The sequence below is a fragment of the Crocodylus siamensis genome, chromosome 12 (genome assembly GCF_052110815.1).
Source record: "Crocodylus siamensis isolate JL-2025a chromosome 12, ASM5211081v1, whole genome shotgun sequence".
Lineage (NCBI taxonomy): Eukaryota > Metazoa > Chordata > Crocodylia > Crocodylidae > Crocodylus > Crocodylus siamensis.
In genome coordinates, this window is record NC_143406.1 from 907,641 (window position 1) to 929,839 (window position 22,199).

Genomic DNA, 22,199 nt, shown 5'->3' on the forward strand with positions numbered 1-22,199 from the left:
TTTTTTATAGCTGGACCGTCCTTTTTATGTTGCAATCATTACTTTGCCTGTGTGACAGGTCTAAATGTATTGTGTGATTATAACCAGTTCCTTGTGTGATAATTACTTTGCACATGTGGCCGGTTTTATTTTGCACATGTGGCTGGTCTAACTTTATTGCATGATTAACTGATTAATTGCATGATAGATGTAATGTGTAGCAGGGGCCTCTGCACCTCCCCAGTCATGCCTGCCATTCTGCTGAAGTGAACACTGCTTGAAAAAGCAAAAACGAGCATCAGACATACAGGAACCAGGGCAGCTCGGCATTTAGAAATCCCAGTGTTTTTTATTTCAGTGGCTCTTCCACTCCTAAAGCCCATTGGCACTTCAGAGAGTCCCCTCGCAATGCTCAGTGGTGCACAGGCACATTAGCCTGCAGTTGTTTTAGTGGGAGGGTGTTGGTGCTAACCTCTCTTCCCCAGGCACGTCCTTTGACAGAAGCATCCCAGCCCTGAGGGGAAGCTGGGCACGTTCACACTAACCCTTGCCCCATGCCCTGCGAGAGTCTATCGACGAGTGCAAGGTGACGATGTTAATACTAACCTCTCCCCTCTCTGTCCCACAGTGGGATTCTATCAATGAAATGGATGAATTTTTCAGCCCCATCCACACCTATCAGGTCTGTAATGTCATGACCCCGAACCAGAACAATTGGCTGCGGACCAGTTGGGTCCAACGGGACGGTGCCCGACGGGTTTATGCTGAGATTAAGTTTACCCTGCGGGACTGTAACAGTATGCCGGGGGTGCTGGGCACCTGTAAAGAGACCTTCAACCTCTATTACCTGGAGTCTGACCGGGACCTGGGCAGTAGCACCCGCGAGAGCCAGTTTGTGAAGATCGATACCATCGCAGCCGATGAGAGCTTCACCAATGTGGACCTGGGGGTCAGGCGGCTCAAGCTAAACACTGAGGTGCGGGGTGTGGGGCCCCTGAGCAAGCGGGGCTTTTACTTGGCTTTCCAGGATATAGGCGCCTGCATCGCCATCGTGTCCGTCAGGGTGTACTACAAGAAGTGCCCGGCCATGGTGAGGAACCTGGCATCCTTTTCCGAGGCAGTGACTGGAGCGGACTCCTCCTCCCTGGTGGAGGTGCGGGGCGAGTGTGTGGGGCACTCGGAGGAGAGAGACACCCCCAAGATGTACTGCAGTGCAGAGGGGGAATGGCTGGTGCCTATTGGGAAGTGTGTGTGCAGTGCTGGCTTCGAAGAGCAGAGGGATTCCTGCAAGGGTAAGTCTCTCTCTGCCTCCTAACTATGCTTTAACAGGGAGGGTCAGGCTCCAGTGCATTACTGGCCTCACAAAACGGCAGCCGAGGGGCGGTGGGGGGTGCAGAGGTGGCCACAGTGGGAGAGGAGCTTCCTCTGCAGCAGTGGTACCCAGAAATGTGAAAACATCCTGGACTGGGAGTTCGTGCTGGTGCATCCTTTGCAGCCCAGACATGGCATCCTTGACTGGAAGCTGAATAAACCACAGGGAACCTCACTCCTCTGTTCCCTTTTTGTGAACAGAAAGCAGACTAGCGGCGTGACGGCCAGGGGCCAGATTCTACATCATGTCAGGCACCTGAAGGGCATGTGCATACCTACGGACCTGCAGGTTTTGGCATGTATGCACAGTCTGGGATGCTGTTTTGCCCCATAGAAGTGTAGGATTGCTGTGGGAGCATGCATGCTGGGAGGGAGAGGATAGCCTAGTGGGTAGAGAACAGGAGACCTAGGGTCTAGACCAGAGGTGGCCACAAATGGCACAGGCAGCTGCTGGGAGAGGTGTCCCTGCCAAGATCCAAATGAACTCTTCAGGTTCAGGGCTTGGGATCGTCTGGGCTGTGGAAGCTCAGTCGTGTCGGGGTCAATGTCAATTGCCATCACCTGCGGGTGCAGGGGAAGTGCTTGGGGGTGCAGGTGCCTGGTTGTAACCTGGACTCCCAGGTAGAGGAGATGGGGCCATTGCTGGCAGGGCCTCCCTTCTGGAGGGGACGGTGTCCCATGGGCTTAAGTCTGCGGCTCTCCAGCCCCTACTTGGAAAAGCATCTCCTGACGTTGACTCCCAGCCAGCTACCGCCCTGTCTCCAAACTCCTCTGCCTGAGGAAGTCATTGCAGGGGGATTGCCCAACACCTTCCAACACATCTGGATGCTTCAGTGGTCCTGGACTGCTGTTGGTCTGACTTGCTTTCTGGGTATAGTAGAGACCGCACTGTTGACCTTGGTTGATCTCCTGGAGATGGATGAAAGTGCGTTTGGGAGGCCTGCATGGGCAGATCTGAATTGCACATGGGCCCCAGGCTGCAGTTCTCCAGCTATGCACATGCCATAAAGCAAATAGGATTAGGCTCCTGGGGTCTGTGAGCTTGTCCCAAAGATCCCCCTGTCTCTCTCAAAAAAACAGAGCCCTCCCCATCACGTGCCTGGACTCTCCGAGGTGCCGTGTGACTCGCTCCTCTCTGGCAGAGATGGATGCAAAGGAAACAAAAGCAAGACTCTGAGGTTTACAAAACCAAGGTCATCACCTTGGTCCGTCACCCCCTTGGGCTGCTGCTTCAGCCCCCCGTTCTGGCAGGTGCAGGCGGAGGAGACTTCCCGGAGAGCCCCCGCGCATGGGGAAAGGGTTAAGGCTGCCAGCTGTACAAACTGCGATAAGGAAGGCGGGTGGCCAGCAGCAGCTGTGTAACGGACTGTGCGCTGGCAGGGGGACGTCTGTGTACAGAGCGCGGTGCTCCAGGCTCCCCGGGAGACCCCTCCGCACAGATTTGTTTGCTTTCGGTTCCTTCATGAAAGGTGTTTAGAGGAACTGCGTTCTGACTGCAAACAGGAGCACCGGGCTTTGTTTGAAGGGAGTGGGGAGGCAAGTGGAGCATGTCTTCGCAAGGTTTCGACACAAGGTTAGAACATCCAAAGTCAGGCAGGGAAGGATCCAGGCACCATTGGGACCAGTCTCTGCCCCAGGGCATCCAGGATTACACCGCGTTGGGAAGGTGGGCAATATAAGAGCTCGTGTCTTCGATCCCCTCTCTCCTGTAATGATGTCCTGGGATGCGTGCGGTCATTTGTTCTCAGCCTTATTCATGGGAGTGGGAAAGAGTTACTGGCTTTAGAGAAGAGCTTCTGATTCCGCAGGGGGACTGGAGCCAAATCTGGTGTGGAAAAAGCTGCATCAGTCAGAAGGTCACTTTTGTCTCTGTTGTGCCCAAAATAGCTGCGGTCCAAACTGAAAGCAGGCAGTGCAGCTCCAGCGTCAGGTCCATACCTGGGCACATGGTCCTTGAAGCAAGGCCCAGCCTGCAGGGACCAGCAGAGAATCCCAAACTTGGCAGAGGTAGGAGAGTCTGTCCCCACTCCCTACCTCTGCACAGCCCCGACGGTCCTTATGGCGGTCCAGGAACGCACATCCGGTCAGAGCGCTTTACTCCAGACCTCAGCAGCTGTACAAGGAGCACTTGGTCCACAGCAACAATTGCTCATCTGCTGAAGGGGATGTCGTGGTCATTTCCCTGTCCAGCCCTCGCAGCCTTCCTTCTCCTGGACTCTTTCCCCAACCTCTGACTTGGGATCTCTCTCCACCATAGCAACGTCAGTGTTCTCCCACTAGCCCCAGAAACTCTGTAATCAGGTTAGACGTGGCAGTGCGTCAGTGCAAACCGTGTAGTCGTAGGAGGCCTGAGCTGCTCAGTGGCTCCTACTGCATTATAATGACGTGTTAGTCTGGTTGTCTTGTAAGAAATGATAACCCCAGGCAAAACCTCTGCATGGGGCTCCCAGAAAGGAAACCCTGCCATCACTTCATTTATTGCCCTCTGGATGAACACCCAAGTTAATATTTAGCTGGCGAGACAGAGACCGTTTATGACAAAGATGTAGAAGTGCAGAACACAGCTCCAAAGGCTATTTGAGTCTGAAATATGATGGCGCACCCTGACGACCTCCCAGATAGAGGGATCAAAGTCCAGCTTTTAAGTTCCACCCCCTTGTTCGCCCCCCTCATCATGAAAGAGCATCGGGGAAGTTAATATTGCGGCGCATCGGGAATATGGGCAGTACATTCGTCGATCAGTTGGTCGTTCAACCCAGTACCGGCGTCTGCTTCGGCGGGCGGGTGTGTAGCCAGAGTATATATTTACACACGAAAGCAAACAGATACAAATCTCTGGACCTAAGCTTCTTGTGGTTGATCGGTACTGAATTCATTTTTCATCGTGAAAAGTGCCTTTCTGGAAAGATTTATAACCCGAGTGGATCTGTCGGAATTGGAAATTAGCCGTTTTAATTGTCAGGCGGACAAGAGCAAGACTCCAGTGGCTGTTGCCCCAGCAATTTTTCATTCTCCGTCACTGGGATGAGACGATATAAATCACTCCTTGTGGCCCTAATAATCTTTCTATAAATATCAAGGAAATTCATTTTTGGTTGGGGAAAAAAAATTAAAGAGGCGATACTTTGCCTTTATGGCAGTGTTTAAAATGTGATTCCAAATTAATTTCCTTTTGCCTTCACAGCCAGACGCCTTATTTATCAAAGCTAAAGATGTTTGAATAGTGGAGGGTGTTTTTTCCCCATTTTTAATGTTCATTTTTCTAAGTACCTGACAAAGTGATGGAAGACAGTTTAGGAAAACGGATCATGGCCAAAGCCTGTAGGAGCCTTTCAGCACTGGGCGGGGGGAAGGGCTCAGCAGTGGCATCTGGGACCTGAGGGGCCCAGGACCAGGTGTAGTCCCTAGGCCCCAGCACACACTTGCCCTCCAACTCTCATTGACGTACTGCACAGGTCGCTGCTGTACGTGCTGCCTTGCTGCTGAAAGCCATTTTGACCACCCGTTGATTGGCTTGTGCTATTACATTCCCTTGCCGCTCCAGGCAATAGGAGTTTGTCATGGACTTTAGTGGGAACTTTGCCACGGACACGAGTGAAGGCCAGGCTGAGTTTGAAGAGCACATCTCTGCCTTTGCACAGCGGTTGGTGCCTGCCCTGTCCAGTGGTCTGGGAAGCAGCGCATGTGATTTCTCACTGGTGACAAAGTCCGTTTTGAGACCTCTCCCCCATTGCCTCTTAGGAGTCCCCTTCCCAAACCAGCCTAGCAGCAAAGCCCAGCTCCACCTCTGCTATTATACGCCTTTTCTCTTGACCTCTCACTGTGGCCTCTCACATTTCTGTCATAGTGTTGAGATGAGAGCAGCAAGAAAGCATCAAACCATCTACATATAGAAACCATCAGTACGGACTTTGTTTCTGGGCATTGGATGCCATGTGTTGGCTGTATGCAGCTGGGCAGATGTGTGGTACATGCCCAGTCTGTGACTCCCTTGTTGCCAACAGGGATAAAATTCCTACTGGAAAGTGTCAAAAAGGTCATACAGATGACCAAAAACTGGTGACTTTGCTGATCAGGAAGGAGCCCAGTGCCAGCCAAGAGCCTTGTCTGTACTCTGTGTAATGGCAGCGAGTGCTATGCACCAGGGCCTGGTTACCGTGAGATGGGACTAAGCCTGCTGAGCTTCTCAAGTGCTTTGTTTAAAATGAAATGAGGGACTAGGTGCGGGGGTGACTGTCAGGGTGTTAGTAGCTGTCTGGAATATGTGACTGGCCTAGTTGTAAGCAAGAGAAGTGTACATCAAACATTAAAACCACCCATATGTCAGGTGGGAGGAAAGGGCTGTTCTTGGGGTCTTCTAGCAGCACCGGACATGGGATCTGTGGCGAGAAAGCATCCCTCCATGCGAGATGGAGCGAGGTCAAGCCGGGGCCAGAGGCAGGATGTGTCAGGAGCGGTATGGGCCCCTCACACAGGTTGAGAATAACTTGGTGATGATGTTGGCCTGGTTTATCTGTCAAGGGAGGATGCACTCTGCACATCCAGGTCTCGACCGTGCAGACCCTGGACACACGTGCAGAGGGGCGGTGAGTTCTGTCGCTAGGGCGGACAGGCCCAGTCCATCCCACGTTTTCTTCCCTGTGGTTCATACCTTTCTCAGAAATAAACAGTGGGGCCTGTTTTATGGGGGTTTTGTTGTGGCTGGTCACAAACTATAAATGAGCTATTCTGGAAAGTTGGGTTAAAATCTGTTTAGCTGATAATGAGTTATGCGCATGTAGACAACCAGTTCTGTCTGCTGGGAATATAGTCAGATGACTACAAAACAGAGGCCCCGCAGTCTGGGAGCTAACACAAATCCATTTATTCAGGCAGCACACTAGCCGTGGAAATGCCTAGCTCCACAGCGTCCGTGGGGAAGTGTCTGTTTAAACACATAAATAGGAGAGGGCAAAGCAGAAGAAAAGAGGGACTCAAGATGTGAAGCCCTCAGGATTGGAGCTAGTCACCCTATGCACAGGGAATAATGTTGGGAGTAGTGCTGCTTTATTGGCTTTCTCCAGTTTCTGCAGCTGAATTTGTTTTCTCTCTGCCTGTGTGCTGCGGAGTTTGGAGACGCACATTTCAGCCAAGAACTGGTCGGGGATCAGTTGTGAACCAGTTGTTCACCCAAAACACATGACATTCATTGTCTCTGCTCTCAGACCAGAGACTAATGAGCAAGGCGTAGCAGTTAATGAATATTTCTGCTCACTCCCACGCCAGCTTGTTTGCATCTCAACACAATTCCTTGTAGGTAAAGCAGCCACCATTCCCCGTGCAAAACCCTGCGTTGCTGTTACCAGAGGGCTGCAAGCAGGGCTGAACAGGTTACAGTCGGGAGCATGTGGAGTGAAGGACTTTGGCAAATTAGGACTGCCCCAGGCTGGGAATTGGCATGCGAAGCCTTCGCCCTCCGAGGGAGGGGGCAGAGAAGGTGGCATGACATGTCTTCTCCCTCGATAGCGTGCGAGGCTCTTTTGGCCAGCCACAGGAGGCCCCCAGGGCCTTCTTGCACAGGTCCCCACACATCCCCACTGCCAGCTGGGCTCTTCAGTGCCCCTTCAGGCCGGGGCTGTTTGCAATGGGTTTGGGAAGTCTGGCTAACAGTCTGGAAGCCAGTTCATTTTTTCCAGTCAGAGGGATTCATGCTGATGAAACAATCAACAAATTTAATGTACCTTAAACCTTCCTTGTGGGCAACCTTAATCGAGCAATTAAAGCACCACAGCATTGCTAATTAAGAGGAGAAAATACCCAGCCTGGTAATTAGATGCTTGTGAACACAGCTTTGAATCTATAGATGTTTTTAACAAAGTCAGTAGAGAAAAATCAATGTTGGATCCAAATGGTGGGGCAGAGGGGGGACCAGATCTGTGCAGCGTGGTGGAAAGGCACCACCGCGCTACTCCAGGTGCCGCAGCACCTGCTAGCGTTGCAGGCGCGGGCGTAGCACGGTGGTGCCTTTGAAAGCTCTCCTGGGGGAGCTCCGGTGAGCGGGGGAGTGCATACAAACACCACGGTGCTCCGTTTCTGGCCTGGGGGCAGTGACAAAGAAACCTTGAATGTCCTTTTTCACGCTGAAGCTGCTGGTGTTACGGTGCATATTCAGGGCACCTGGCAAACAGCACCGGCACTGCCCCATAGGGTATCTGGGGTTTGTGGGACCTTTTATAGGACATTGCAGAGAGTCTGATTTAGTTAGGGAGGATTTAGTTAGGGAGCTTCTGGAGGGGCTGGAGGTATTCAAGTCATCCAGTCCGGATGATCTCCACCCTAGAGTTCAAAAGGAACTGGCCGAGGTCATTGCCAGTCCCCTGGCACGGCTTTATGAGCACTCGTGGTGCTCTGGTGAGGTACCGGAGGACTGGAAGAGGGCCAACGTGGTTCCCGTCTTCAAAAAAGGCAGGAAGGAGGACCCGGGAAACTATAGGCCGGTTAGTCTTACCTCGATCCTAGGCAAGCTGTTCGAGAAAATTATCCTGGCACACATCCAGGAGGGCCTTGCGGGGGAATGCATGCTCAGGGGCAACCAACACGGGTTCATCAGTGGAAGGTCCTGTCAGACCAACCTGGTGGCCTTTTACGATCAGATCACCAGATCATTGGATGCAGGGGTAGCAGTAGATGTAGTCTTCCTGGACTTCTGGAAGGCTTTCGACACTGTCTCTCATAGTTTCATAGTTTCTAGGGTCGGAAGGGACCTGAGCAGATCATCTAGTCCGACCCCCTGCCATGGCAGGAAAGAGTACTGGGGTCAAACGACCCCAGCAAGATGTTCATGTAACCTCCTCTTAAACACCCCCGGGGTAGGAGCCTGCACCACTTCTCTTGGAAGCTGGTTCCAGACCCTAGCCGCCCTGACCATGAAGTCGCGCCTCCTGATATCTAACCTAAACCTCCCCTCTGCCAGCTTGTGACCGTTATTCCTGGTCACTCCTGGCGGTGCTTGGGGAAACAGTGACTTCCCCAATGCCTGCTGATCCCCCCTGACTAGTTTAGGCAGTCAGGAAGGGCAACCGCACCTTGTCATGCATCCACAGACGCGTCTCGAGCAGGTCCAAAGAGGTGATCCTCCCCCTCTATGCACCACTCGTATGATCGGGGGCAGCAAGGCAGGCCCTATGAGGAGAGGTGACGGGACCTGAACCTGTTCAGCCTCCACAAGAGAAGGCTGAGGGGGGATCTCATGGCCTGTTATAAACTACTAAGGGGGGACCAGCAGGCACTGGGGGAGTCCCTGTTCCCCCAAGCACTGCCAGGAGTGACCAGGAATAACGGTCACAAGCTGGCAGAGGGTGGATTTAGGCTGGATATCAGGAGGCGCGACTTCATGGTCAGGGCGGCTAGGATGTGGAACCAGCTTCCAAGAGAAGTGGTGCAGGCTCCTACCCTGGGGGTGTTTAACAGGAGGCTGGATGAATGTCTTGCTGGGGTCGTTTGACCCCAGTGCTCTTTCCTGCCATGGCAGGGGGTCTGACTAGATGATCTGCTCAGGTCCCTTCCGACCCTAGAAACTATGAAACTATGGTTTTCTGGGTAGGTTTTGCATAAATGACAGGAGATGAGATTGCAGGGGCTTTCATTTCTCTGAGTTGGGAATAATCTTTTTAGCTCAGGCCTGACTTGTGCATGTGCTGGCCATAGCAGCGGATTTTGCAGACTGTCCTTTCTCAGGGCAAAGGACAGTCACCACTTCTAGACTCTTTGTTCACATACTGTGTGCTCCATAGGGCCACGGCTTCATTCACTGCATGGGGGGACAGGCAACCAGACAGGTGGCTGTGAGAAGATAAGGGAGACGCTTTTTTCCTAATGCACACGAAGCAGAACGCCCACCCCTCGTGCCTTCCAAAATGTGAGGTTAAGTTTCATTTGAACTTTTAAAGGGTCTTCTGTTGGAAATTTTTGCAGTGTCTGGTGTTTCCTTGAGTTCTTCAGTCTGATGGACAAATTAGCATTACTGCACGATCTTGAAGAGATACCGGAGTGAGAGTTGCACATTGCAAAATGCAATCTGTACATTTGGTGCACAGCCTAGGAACCTGCCACACGTCCTCCAGCTCTGCACCTACGTGCTTACCCTGCGTGGCATGCTGTTTCTCTCGTAACTATACGCATGATGGAAACATTTCTATTAACATTCTCTTCACAAAGCTTTAAATCTCTTCAAGGCAGGAGCAGTGACGTGTCCAAATGTTCTCTGGAGCCTAGGCACAGGTGTCCACCAATAATCCCACTGGAGACGAGCAAGCCTGACCATGGAAGCTATTTGCATCGCTGGCTTCAGAAGTGACCAGGGCTGCTTTTCACTGGGAAAGGCATGTAGGGTCTGGTGAGATGCTGCTTCCTTCTGCCTGCCCTTGAGCCCCCACTAGCTTGGGGGGGTGTCCAGAATCCCATTTCCCACGAGGCACTCCTAGCATCTCAAACCAGTGGGAGACTGTTATATGGCAGCTGGTCCCACTCTCTATGTTCATTTTGGTCGGCTATAAACTCCAGGCAAGCGGTGCTGACCCCTCTTTGCTACACGCTGCTACGGGCGTTTGCACACGTTATGTGTTGCAGACGGACACGTTACAAAACGGGAACGGGTGTCCGGGTTCAGGAGCAAGGGATGTGCAAGAGCCGAGGGCCAAGGCAAGGGTATGGGCTGAACAGGAGCTGGGGGTGGGGAGTGGGGGAGCCAAGGATGAGGAACCGGCTCAGAGCCAGGGGAAGTGTCTGTGCGGTGAGCCTGGTGCAGCCCTTTGGGGCTTGGCAGGTGGACAGCCCTGGGTTTGCAAAATCCCTGAGACGTACAGGTTCTGTTAATTAGCTAAGGGGTCTCACAGCCCAGTGAATCCAGCTGATCTGATCAATCAAGAATTCAGGGGCCTGATCCCTGCTTTGCTGAAGATCTTATCTGGATCGCAGGAGGGGTGCGCTGTGCATGCACGGCTGCTTCTGTACCGTGAGCTTGTCAGGTGTGCTTTGAATAGGCAGGGCTCTGCGGGACCTGTTCTTAGCTAGTGCTACTCTGTCCTTTAATTGAATTATCCAGCGATGTGGCCCATCTCATTTACTTAAAACCATGTTTTCAGTGATCTATTGGAAAGCAAGGAAGAGAACGGCTGAAGGAATCGTACGCTGGCCATGGGAAACAAATGGGTATCACCAGCAAGATACCAAAGCAGCATTTGCACCGCGTTTGCCCCTAAGGCAGTAAAATGAGATTCTGCTTCCCCTTGCGTGACAGCCTGAATACAGCTGGCCCACATCGAGCCTTTGAGTTCAGCTTGCACTTCTGCAATCCCCTTTTGGCATCAGAGGTGCCTACGTTTCAGGACAGCCCCCTGGAACTGTAGTCGACAAAAAACAATGGCTAGCAACAGTTTGACTGTGTTTGCTGCACCCCAGGACTGTTCCCGGTCATGCAGAAACTTCCCTACCACTCTCAGTTCTAATGGCTATTAAATGCAAGAAGCTGTGGCTCCTCTTTAACAGGAGCACTGGATAACCTGGGGGCATCTTAGCCGTGAAGTTCAATTTGGACCTTTTGTGTCATTAAGCAGAATGTATTTTCACGTGTGCATCTTTTCTTGTGGCTGTCGTGTTGCACTTAGGTTTAGGTTTCTGACAAGAGACTGGCATGCATCTGGGGTAGAGTTAAGGAGGTTTTATGTGTGCGACTCCACTCTGCTGGAATAACCATTTCTTCAGATTTGATTCAAATGCCTGATTCCCTTCAGCGAAGGGACCCGGGTCATGCTGGGGATCTGACAGTCGGGTTTGTTGTTGCCATTTGAAGACCTTAACTGGATTTGGGAGTTCAGATCTAGGGGGTTTGAACTAGGGTTTTCCTTACTGAGAAGCTGTCCTGGCCTCTGGGGTTCTGGTCTCCGGACTGTGGAGGACACTGGTTGAGCAAATGGGTACGGTGAGCAATACGCAGTTGTACTGCTCCTCCTCGATGAGAGGCAGAGATTGCTGCCTCGTGGGGTGCAGTGACTTTTTAGACATTGTTTGCAAGATGTGCTGATGGCCTTTCTAGGACCAGGCTCCTAACCAGGCACACAGAGATGGCCATGTGTGGGTGCACCTGGGTGCAAGTCCCCACAGAAAGATGGAGGAGGAAGGTTGTCCCATATATTAGCTCTCAGAGCTGGCTAGTTGGGGCAGACCCCTAGGGAACCAGCTTCTAGCCTCTCTCCCACCAAGGGGATTTGCAACTGCCCCTCTCTTACTTGCTGGCCTAGCAAGCTAACCCCCCACCACCACACTAGTCCCTTGCCTTTTGAGGATGAGTCTCTACCCTTCACGTTTAATATAGTCACTGGAAAAAAAGGCTGGAGGGCAATGCAGGAGGGAAGCTGCTGCCTAATAGATGGAGGGCTCCAGCCTCAGCCCCCATGCACAAGGGGGTGATGAACGTGTCCCTGCTCTGTGGGTTGCCAAAGATTAACACCAGACCAGGTTACCCAGAGAGGCAGTGGAGGCTCCATCCTTGAAGGTTTTTAAGACCCTACTAGACCAAGCCCTGGCTGGGATGATGTAGTTAGGGTTGAACTAGATGTGACCTCCTGAGGTCCCTTCCAACCCTCATTTTCAATGATTCTCTGATTAACTGCATCCAGGTTTGCAAAGCACTTTGGGCTGGTAGGAAGGAGGGAAAGCAAGGGACAGGCAGCAATGCCAATGACCAACCCTCCACTGGACACTTCCTCTGTTGTTTTTGCCCAGTTTTAACTCAAGTTGAAGCTTGTGACATGCAGGGCTGAACAAGTCACCACCCAGGAGGCAGTGCAGACTCCCAGCACCCTTGCAGTCGCAGGCCCTACTTTCCTTAAGCAAGAGCATGAAAACAAGAGCCTTCCCCTTCTGGAAGAGGCCGATAGCAGGTAGCGGTATGAAACAAATTGGGATTTATGCACACTCCTTTGGAAAAAAGAAATATTGAATTGCATAAAGAAATGGACAGAAATTGAACAGAGAACTAAGAAGCTCTTTGTAAAAAGGAGGAGACGGGTCACATCCACCAGGTGTGCAGGGCCATGTCCGTGCAATGCCCTATAAACCCTCCGAGGCTTTTTTTGGTAGCACTCCAGCCCCAGCCCATCCTGTGCCTCCAAGCACGAGCAGCTGGGCTCCAACACAGGGCGTCTGTAGACTTCCCTGCGCGCGTCCCCAGTGAGGCAGATCAAAGGTAGCAGGTTGGGAACGGGAAACTTCTGCTGCTGGTTGGCGAGATGTCATCGACCCTTTCAGCACTTTCTCTGCCCGGGCCCCGCTGCCGCTCACCGCCTCTTTGGAGAGTTTCCTGTTTCACAGCAAGAAGGTGGTTATTGTTCCCTTCATGGCATGGGAAACGCAGCTCCCTCCTCTCCTTCCTCTGCCTGGACGCTCTTCAAAGGCTGCCCGATCCTTCTGCCACCGCGTTGCTCCCTGTCGCGTTCACCGGGCCGCAACCCCGCTTGCATTTGGAAGTGGCCGGCAGAAAAGTCTGCTGCGCCCATCCTCTTCCTCCCTCCACTGTGCCTTGGGGGCTGGAGTCTGCGGGGAAGGTGGCCCATGCATCGCAGCTCCTGTCCGGCCTTCATGTCCGTGTTGTCAGTCCCGGCCCCCTATAGATTTGCCCTCGCGGCATAGCGTGACAAGGGCAAAGTGGCTGTAGACCTCCTGCTGCAGGGGCCTCTGGCTTTCCAGCCTCTTTTCATCTTCTAGTTAGTATAGGCAGTAAAGAGACCTTTCAGACCCAACATGGGCAGGGCAGGGTCCAGCATGGGGCATGGGGATGGCAGCCCCCACAGCTGTTCCTTGGGGAAGATGCTCAAGGACAAGATAAGGCTTCACTCTGCTACATAATGAAAAATCCCTGGAAGCCTCTGGGCCACATCACCTCCAGGGCACTGGCCATGTCCTGCATCAGTGCAGCTTCCTTCCCAGCAACATAATCCGTCCCCTGTCCCTGGTAAGATGCTGTAGGCAGGACAGAGAGGCTGCTGGGCTGCTGACTTGTGACCAGGAGCAGAGTCCCTTGCATTGGCCCTTCCCAAAGCACTTGGGCTGAGGCTTGGAATCGCATGTCAGGGCTTGGAGATCTCGTCAGGAAGCGCCTGGCAGTGGAGGTCTCAAGAGCAGGAATACTTTAGTTTAATAAAGAAATCGGAGGCTAGTCTGGGTCGGTTGCATGGTAAGAGCCCTGCTGGGCCAGCGCTAAAACAGCCGCTGTCCCCAAGCCCTCGCTGTCCAAGACATTGCTCCGACAACAGGGACCTGGTCTATGAGCGAGGCTCTGAGGTGCTATTGCAAAATGAGTAAATAATAATTGAAAGGAAAAATTAGCATAGTGAGGACCAAAAGGAGCTTATAGGACTCCAAGACTAGAGGCATCAGGTGGGTTCGGAAAGAGAGGAGAACAGGAGGTGACAACGAGAAAGCCGTGCTCAGGGGGTGGACTGTGTCTACAGCTCTGGCTGTCCAGCCAGGGCTGTTTTGCACAGGTACCTTGGCAAAGAAGAGCCTGGAACAGGATCTGGAGGGCTAGGAGGCATGGACATGTGTGCAGGATATATGAGGGGGAACACGTGGAAGTGCTGGCTGGAAAACCTAAACCCAAAGTGGTGGTGTCACTGGCAGAGTGGAGGTTAGCTCGACAGCATCGGAGGGATGCTGGGGAGGCTGTGGAGAGGATAGGAAGGGCCTGGAAAATGGAGATGAGTGGGTTTTGTTTCCAGTTTCAAGGCTTTGGTCCTCTTCTTCCCAGCCCCCCGCTGCTAGCATTACCAGTGCCCTTTGATCACCGAGCTCAATAGCCTGGCGCTGGCTCCCTGGCAAGGGCCAGCTTTTTGCTGGGTCTGCCTCAGGGACTCCATTCATCTCCTGTGCATGCTGCAATGTGCCTGTAGCACAGGGGATTCGGGGCTCAGTCCCTCCATGGCTTTTGAACTGGCCTCAGGTTTCCAGTGAATGAGAGGACTTCATCACTCTCGACAGAGCGTCGCTCAGCCCGCTCCCCCCACACCAAGGGCCAGGACTGCCTGGAAACCTCCAGGACAAAGAGAGCCAGCTGCAAATAGCTTCTGGTGCCCTCAGAAATGAACGGCATACACCATGGCACCCCAAAAATGCCTGGGGGGGTCACTTGCTTCATGGGTTGTGAAGCCTCAGACTAAGTACTGATGCCAAAGCACCAGGGCTAGGAGCCAGGGAGGCCACAACTGATCTCGTGCCTGGAAGTTGTGGGTTATGGGTTGAAGCTGGGAGCAGACAGAGCACCTCACATGGTCTCCTCTGGCCCACCCAAAATACTGGTTTTGATGGTAAATTGAGCAAAATTGGGGTGGATTTTACTTGTCAAAATCTTGGCGACTTTGTTTTGGTGTTTCTTAACCCGTTGCCACTAAAAAGAAATACCGGGTTTAAGTAGCAATGCCAGGTTTAAAAACCTTGTTCGTGAAAGTGTTTGAGGTTTTTCTTTTTAGTAAAAACATCATGATTTTATAAAGCAGTTTTTATGTGAGGGGTCAGAAAATTCTGCAAATTTGATTTTTTTTTCCTTTAACCAAAATCTAACATTTTGAATGGACTTGTTGAGGGGTCAGGGGTTCTGATTTTTTCCCTACAAAATATGGAATTTTTCCATGACATTTATTTATTTATTTTAATGAAAAATGATTTCCTGCCATAATTATTCTTTGGCTATAACTTTCTGTCTGACTGTTATCCGTTTTGGACCTTCTGCATGTGGGTCTGCCCTGCCCTGCACCTTGTCCCATCCCTTACATCTAGGCAACATGAGTGCAGCCTGGGGCACAGCGATGCCAGTTGTGGAAGAGGCTAGGGAGCTATGAGACGAGGGTTTTTTATGGCCTAACTGAGCACAGGGGAAAAGCAGAGAAGGATCTTTGGAAAGCCGCCAGCCCCAGACAGTCGCCGTGGGCCTTTGTACATGCCACGTTTTTTGCCCTTTCTTGCACTGCACAGGTGTGACTGTTTGCACGAGCGGGTTTTCCAGCTGCTTTAAAAGTCCTGATGCATTAAAGTAAAACTGCTCGGACGTAGTTTAGTTTGGCTCACAGATGAGCAGACCACAACCTGGCTGTCACAAAAGCAGGCGCCTCCCATGTCATTGTGGCCCCCTTGCTGAAAGCCCCCGAAGTGGATGGGCAGGAGCGCTGACTGTTGACCGCAGAGAGGACTCGTGCATGGCAGAGGGGCGTTGCAGCTGGGGTAAGCTTTGCCTGGGCTGTGCCCCTTTGTGGCTAAAGAGGTTTTTCTTTGCAGGAGCTGCAAACCCTGCAACTTCTGCCAGCACTGAATTCACAACACGGGGAAAAAAGGACACGTGCCCCAGGCCTCTCCCTTCCACTTGAGAACACAGCCGGTGGCCGTACAGTTCAGGCTGGGCCACAGCCCAGCTGTGCTGCAGTGGCCTCCGTTTACACCCTACAAAAAACAAACCACTTCTCCATTCATAGCTGCGAGCACAGGGCCCTCCGGGACCCAATCTTTTCCACCGGTGGGCTGTGAAAGCTGTCCGCTTGGCAGGCAGCTGTGCTGGATGCCCTTTCTGTGCATACGTGTCACTGGCTGGCAATCCCACACGCAGGGTTTCCTAAGCTTTGCCAAGCTCGCACAGGAGCAAATTCTCCATTATCCTTTTTTTAATGGCAACAGTGCCTCTCCCTGCTGCCATAAGGCCCACGAGGACACACAGTAGATGCTCCCACTTGTTATAGGCCTGTACACTTTGATCAATATTCACCATACAATAGTAAACACAGACTCCCAACTTAAACCAAGCGGATGCAGTATAGTAGGTAGGAGTCACAGTGTTTCTCTGGGTCTGACTATCCAGTGGCTTTTGGGCCAGGGGTGATGCCAGAAGCCTGAGTAGCAGGTGAACGATGCTGTGCACAGCTGTGCCCAGGCCGAGGCGCAGGCGCCCGTCTCCTGGCTGCATTGCTTGGAGGAGAGGGACCGGGAGGTGCACCGGTGCAAGGCAGGAGTGACAGGAGGGTGGGCTGGTTTGAAGTGGGGGAGCAGACAGGGCAGCAACACACAGCAGTCGGAGGGCACCATTCAGATCACAGGCAGGGGAAGGCTGTGGCCACTGCATGCAGTGGAAGGGGGGCTGCTGGCTGCAGGGGTTTTGGGAGCAACATTGGTGAAGGAAGCTTGTGGAGGCCGAGTGGCTGTGCAGGGCTGGCCTTGTGCCGATACCAGCCTTGTGTCCAATTCAGAGGTGCCCAGAAGCCACGTAAGCCTGTGGGAGGGCTGGCATCCGTACTTGGCTGTGGGACCGTGAACGAGGGCTAGGGGTAGCAGCTGTGAAGCTGCAGTGTAACAAGCCCTTGTGGTGGAGGCCCTCGGGCTGTAGTGACATCTCCACTTGAGAGAGGTGACAGTCAGCTGCACAGGTCACAGGAACCAGAAACAGCTGGTGGCCGAAGTGCAAAGGGGTGAGAGTAGCCACATGCATGGATCAGGCATCAACACTTGAGCTACTGGAGGTGCAAAGCCTGGAGAGCACCTAGCACTGACTACTGCCACCCACTGCTGTCGGGACCTCCCATAACCCAAATTTCATCCTAGCTGCTGACATCCACGTGGCTTATTTCCATGTCGGTCTCCCTGACACGTTTCTTGTGATTATGGAGCCCTTGGAGTCCAGTGGGAGAGGCAAGGCTTTGGTGCCACTTGGTTTTCACTGTCAAACCCAGCCAGGGATGAGGTCGTCACTAGAAACACTCCCCGATGCCATCGTTATCCTTGGAAGAACTGTCTCCTGGGAACGCTGCCCAGTTCTGGCTGCTGGCATATGGCCCTGGTACCCACGGGTGCCCAGAAATGGGACGTGTTTCCCTTTCCGTCCGTTGCTGATGTCCAGCACTTGCTGCTTCATTGACTGACCAGTAAATGAAAGAGTCCATGAAACCAGCTCCCAGAGCCGAGCCTGGTGTCCTTTCTACTCCTTGTCACCCAGCTATGTCCTTCGCTCCTGCACAGGCTTGTCTGGGATGCTTGTGCAGGAGAAATGAGGGGAGACGGAGTCCAGCCCCAAGCTCCTGCTCCACATCCAGAGACTCTAAAAGGAGCTTCTCCTTCTCCCCAAATTGCTGCCATATGCAGAGCGCTACCCCCAAACACCAACTTGGACACTGCAGAGCGGCTCATTCTTGGCTATCTTTTCCTTGACAGGTTCATCTATCATTTCTGCTATCCTGCCAGCTTATTAGCAGATGTTATTCTGTCCCCAGAGGATGGAGAGGGAGGGAAACAAATGGACCAAGCTACAGATGGCCTGGCAGAGCCCTTCCCACACTTTCTGTTTATTGATAGAAGACTGTCAGCTCCGGGGGGCTGCGACGAGGAGCCTGGAGCTGATGAGATAGGGAAGGGTGGGGAGAGAGGATCCCAAGTGCCACTGGCTCCACTCACAGCAATAGGGGACACGTGGGAGGAACCACGATGTGCATGCATCATAACCGGGGACCTACCTAAACTATATGGCATTTTGGGATGCAGGTATGCTTTGAAGGCCAGCCAGAAATGCTTGGAGCTGGAATTTTCCAATGTGCGTTAAGCTGTGCATGCTCCATGCATGTGCGTGTGCATGCGTGCGATTGGTGACACGGTTTTCACAGCAAGGGGCTGTAACAGCAGCTGACCTTTGCTTCTGATAAATACTTTGAGATGTTTGTTCGAGATTTGCAGCTTGCTGTCCTAGGAGGTGAGCAGACCACAGGCCTCACTGGGGGCACAAGCAGTACCCAGGCAAAGCTGGGTGGTGATGCTGATGGACCGCCACAGCCGAGATCTGGGGTGCATCAGCTCCTCGAACCCTAAGACTGCATAGAAATTTGGTATTCAATGCAAGGTCCTGGCCCCAGTGACTGCTGGCATGGCCTGTGCCCTCCCATGGCAGATTTCCTCAGTATATGAACCAGGCTGAAGTGCAACCCAGACCGTGGATCCCAGGAAACATTGCTAGGCCTGCCCGTGCACCCAGGCTTTGAGGGCAAGGCAGGAGGAAGTGAGTCCCGTAGGAGCCATTATCATTCCAGAAAGGAAGCCCAGGTGGAGAAGTGGGGACTATTGGTCATTTATTTGGCAGGTGGGGTTTGCACATGGCTGTTTGCACCCCGGCACACTGGCCAGTGGGATTTAAATACAGCGAAGTAAGTAATAAATCCCATCCTGTCCTAGGTGACTCCGGAAAGAGCTCTCCTGGCAGATGGCAACATGCAACTGGACTGAACAGGGCAAGAAACATTTGCTCTGGCCCTGTCCCTTGGCTGAATCTTCCAAGGGGGTTTTGGGATCTCATCCCCATTGCTTCCCATGGGGGTCAGGGTAAGGGTGGCAGAGCCCTCTTTCTTCCTGCCTGTTCAGTTCTGGAAGACCCCTCTCCACGGCCAGTTCTCTCCTGGCTTGTTAAATGCTTGTTCCCCTTGATGTTGGGGGCTTGCTGGCCCAGAGACAGAGGAGTGAGAATAAGACTTGCCAGTCCTAACATGCACAGGTCCCCACCCTGCTCTGTGATCTCCCATGGCAGGAAGACATCCCTCTACACCTGGGGGAAATATGAAACACAGCAAAGTTTATACCATCTGGCACCCCAGGTTCAAGCCTAGCACAGCCTGTCACCAGCATTTGCCCACATGCCTGGCAAAGCATCGGGACAGGGTTGCGTTTGGACTCAGACCCCGGCCCTGGCACTGGAGCCCTCTAGCTCCAGCACAGGGCTGGTCCGAGACTCCCCAGGCTGCTCCAGCTGCTTTGGGCTGCCTCGATGGATAAGGCCCAATGTCTGACATGTCCCCAGTCCAGACACCATCACGTGCTCACACCAACCACAGCTAATCATGCCTCGGCTCACCCCGCGTTGTTGCGCTTGATGTGGAATATGCATAAACAGTGGTAATTTAGCACGATTTTCCCCTTGACTACATCTCAAATACATGCGACTCATTGCCACAGGTAATTAACATTTCTTTACAACATTAAATTCTAAACGATTACAATCCCCGCTCAATGAAAATCTGTCGTGCACTGTGTTCCCATCCTACCCGCCAGGTAGATGGGAGTCGCAGGCAGTGACAAATTGGCTCTGACTTCGCTGCCCCTCATTAAACGTTTGGGGATCGGCTCCAGCGCCTTGGAGAGAAAGCACAGACCCAGGGGACAAGCACTGTCCTCCTGCCAGCTCTGGCTGGGGACAGAGAGTGCCCTGCTCTCGGGCCTGGGAGGGAAGAGCCTGGCTTTGTAGGATCATCTGTGGGAGGTCACCCACCAAAACAGCATCAGCCTCTCCGTGTCCTGAAGAGGAAGGTGAGTACTGGTAATCATGGCTGCCCCGAGGAAACAAAGCCGGAGGCCAGCTCTCCCAGAGGTAGGAGCCCAAGCAGTGTGGCCGAACCTACACCTCCCAAAATCATCCACCCACTCCCTGAAACTACCTGGAATTGCATAAAGCTCCTGGGATTGAAGCAGCTGTGTCTCTGCCCCTGCTGTCTGGTTTCCAAGCCTCTGGGACCATGCTCAGGTCCCAATTTTAGGCTTTCCTCTGCAACCAAGAGAGCCAGAAACTGTCTTGTATTTCAGCGCGAGCTGAGGTTCTCCTGCAGTTGGGGAGCAGCAAATATCGCAGCACTCCCAACGAAACCGTGAGTGGCCTTTACCACTAGACAAACACTGGGGGCAGCTACCGAGCATACCTCAAGACGGAGGGGCTGCAGGTAACCTGCTTCTGCTCACCCGGAGACCATCAGGGAGGGATGAGTGAAGGAGACCTTGCTCCCTGGGCCAGAGCTGTTCTTTGGCAGCCCGCTGGGAGCTGGGGCTGGGACAGGCGGTGAACGCACGCACGCAGGAAAGGGGGAAGCAGCCGTGGCTGGTGCTGAGGGGGAGAAGATCCTCCTTCAGCAGCTCTGGACCTCCAGCTCCTCTCTCTTTTCACTCCAGAGCTGAGATGTCTCTGAGGAGCTTCCAGGAGATGCTGACAGCAGCTTGAAGAGAAGGGGTCCGCAGCTAGGAGGCACGAGGGAGGAAGCAGAGCCAGCCTTGAGTTGGTCTCTGCCCTCTCCCCGGACTCCTCTCCTTTTATCCAGGATGGTCTCAGGCACTCCTGGGCATCTCCACTCCTTCCCAAACCGGCCGTGGGAGAAGGCAGAAAAGGGGACTGGGGATGGTGTCATAACAGATCCATGTCACTCCTTCACCTCCTACCCTGGCGACCCAGCCCTGGGCGCTTGTACACGTTATACGTTGTTTCGATACACATCACGAAACAGCACCAAAAATCACCGTTTTGCTAGGTTAGTCACGTCTGAAAATGCAATGTGTTTAAACAATGAGGATTGGGCACTTTTCAGACGGAGGTTGGAGGGAAGTGCAGCTGGCCAGGGGGAGAGGCCTGGAGGAGGTTTCATGCACCGAGCTCTGCATGTTCATAAAGGGGCGCTTTTCAGACTGCAGCAACCGGGATCCTTATGTAAGTGCACTGTCTTCGCTGCTGCTTCTTGCAGCCATGAGGTGCATCATGTACTCAGAGCTGTTGCACAGTTCCCCAGTGCGTGGAGTTTCCTGGTATCACCCCCAAAATTATCGCCTACAGCTCCCAAGCCAACCCTCAGGGAACCCGCCGGTTGTTAGAGACACCAAGAAGTGACTGTGTGTGACAGCGAGAACGCTACCTGCCTTTGCAGCACTTCTCCAAGTAGTTCTCTTAATAAAGAGCCAGCTTTTTTGTGCAAGCTCAGAGCCCTCTCATGTTATTACCAAGCCAGGGGGACATTGGGCATGGTGGCAGCACTCGGGTCATATGAGGCCTACAGCCAAGAAGAGAGTGAGTGCTAGGAAAACAACTCAGCACCTAGCAACTCAGCCATCACCAGTTCACCAGAGACAAATGGCACTGCAACACGGGAAAGACTCAGGCCCCTGGGAACGCTGGGTTTCCAGACAAAAACCTTTGCACAACCAGGGAAGCAAAAATGAGCACGTTTATAGAACTGGGAGTCAGGGATAAAGGACATGACTCCGGGGGATCAAAGTAAGAATGCAGAGACAATTTTTTTGCTATTTCACTGGGGAAAAGATGACGACGGTGTTTGGCGAGTGCTTTGCCCACAGAGGAGGAGACAGCCAGGAGGAAGTTCTTTTACCCAGAACCAAAACACGGGCGGGGAGATGGGTATGTGTATAACGGGGCCGGGAATTACGGCCCCCACGTGTAACTGTGGCGGTCCCTTAGAGATGGGTCATGTGTTCGTGGGGCATATAATTCACCCACAAGACTGCTGGGAGCAGCAGATCTAACCCTAGACAAATACTCGACGTCAAGTGTGGCAGACCGGCCCCGCGCAGAAAAAGGCTCTGAACCAAGACAGCCTCTAGTAGAGACCAGTGTACACTGCGGGACGCCAGGAGGAGATGGAGACGGGGTGATGGAGAAGGCAGGCGCCAGGGCCCAGTGCCTGTCTCGCAGACAAGACAAAAGGCAGATGTAGCAACGGCGCACGGGGAACGGGGAAAAGAATGGCTTTGTTGCCCACTGCTGCAGGACGAGAGAGGAAGGGGTCCCTCCTTGGCATACACCCTCCCAGGGACACGGGAAGGAGTGGGCTGGTCAGCCAAAGGCAGAGGCACCTTTGCACAGGTGAGCCAATCTGGTCCAGCCACCAAATAGCCCCACGACAGTGGCAGAGGCTGCAGCGGGACAGAGGTTACCCGGGGTAGTGGTGGAGACAAACTAAAGACACCCGTGGGATGGCAGGGGATGCCTGCTCCCTACTCCTTAAACCAACTGGGCAAAGGCCGGGACC

General features: G+C 53.0%; 1 protein-coding gene across 1 annotated transcript in view; it reads left to right on the top strand.

Annotated features, from left to right (window-relative positions):
* The window catches only part of EPHA8 (EPH receptor A8), an 80,403-nt gene that overhangs the window by 33,596 nt on the left and 24,608 nt on the right, over window positions 1–22,199 (top strand). Inside the window, exon 3 of the mRNA XM_090023664.1 lies at window positions 608–1,271. Within this exon, the coding sequence (XP_089879790.1) occupies window positions 608–1,271 (664 nt within the window). The remainder of the gene's footprint in view (window positions 1–607; window positions 1,272–22,199) is intronic.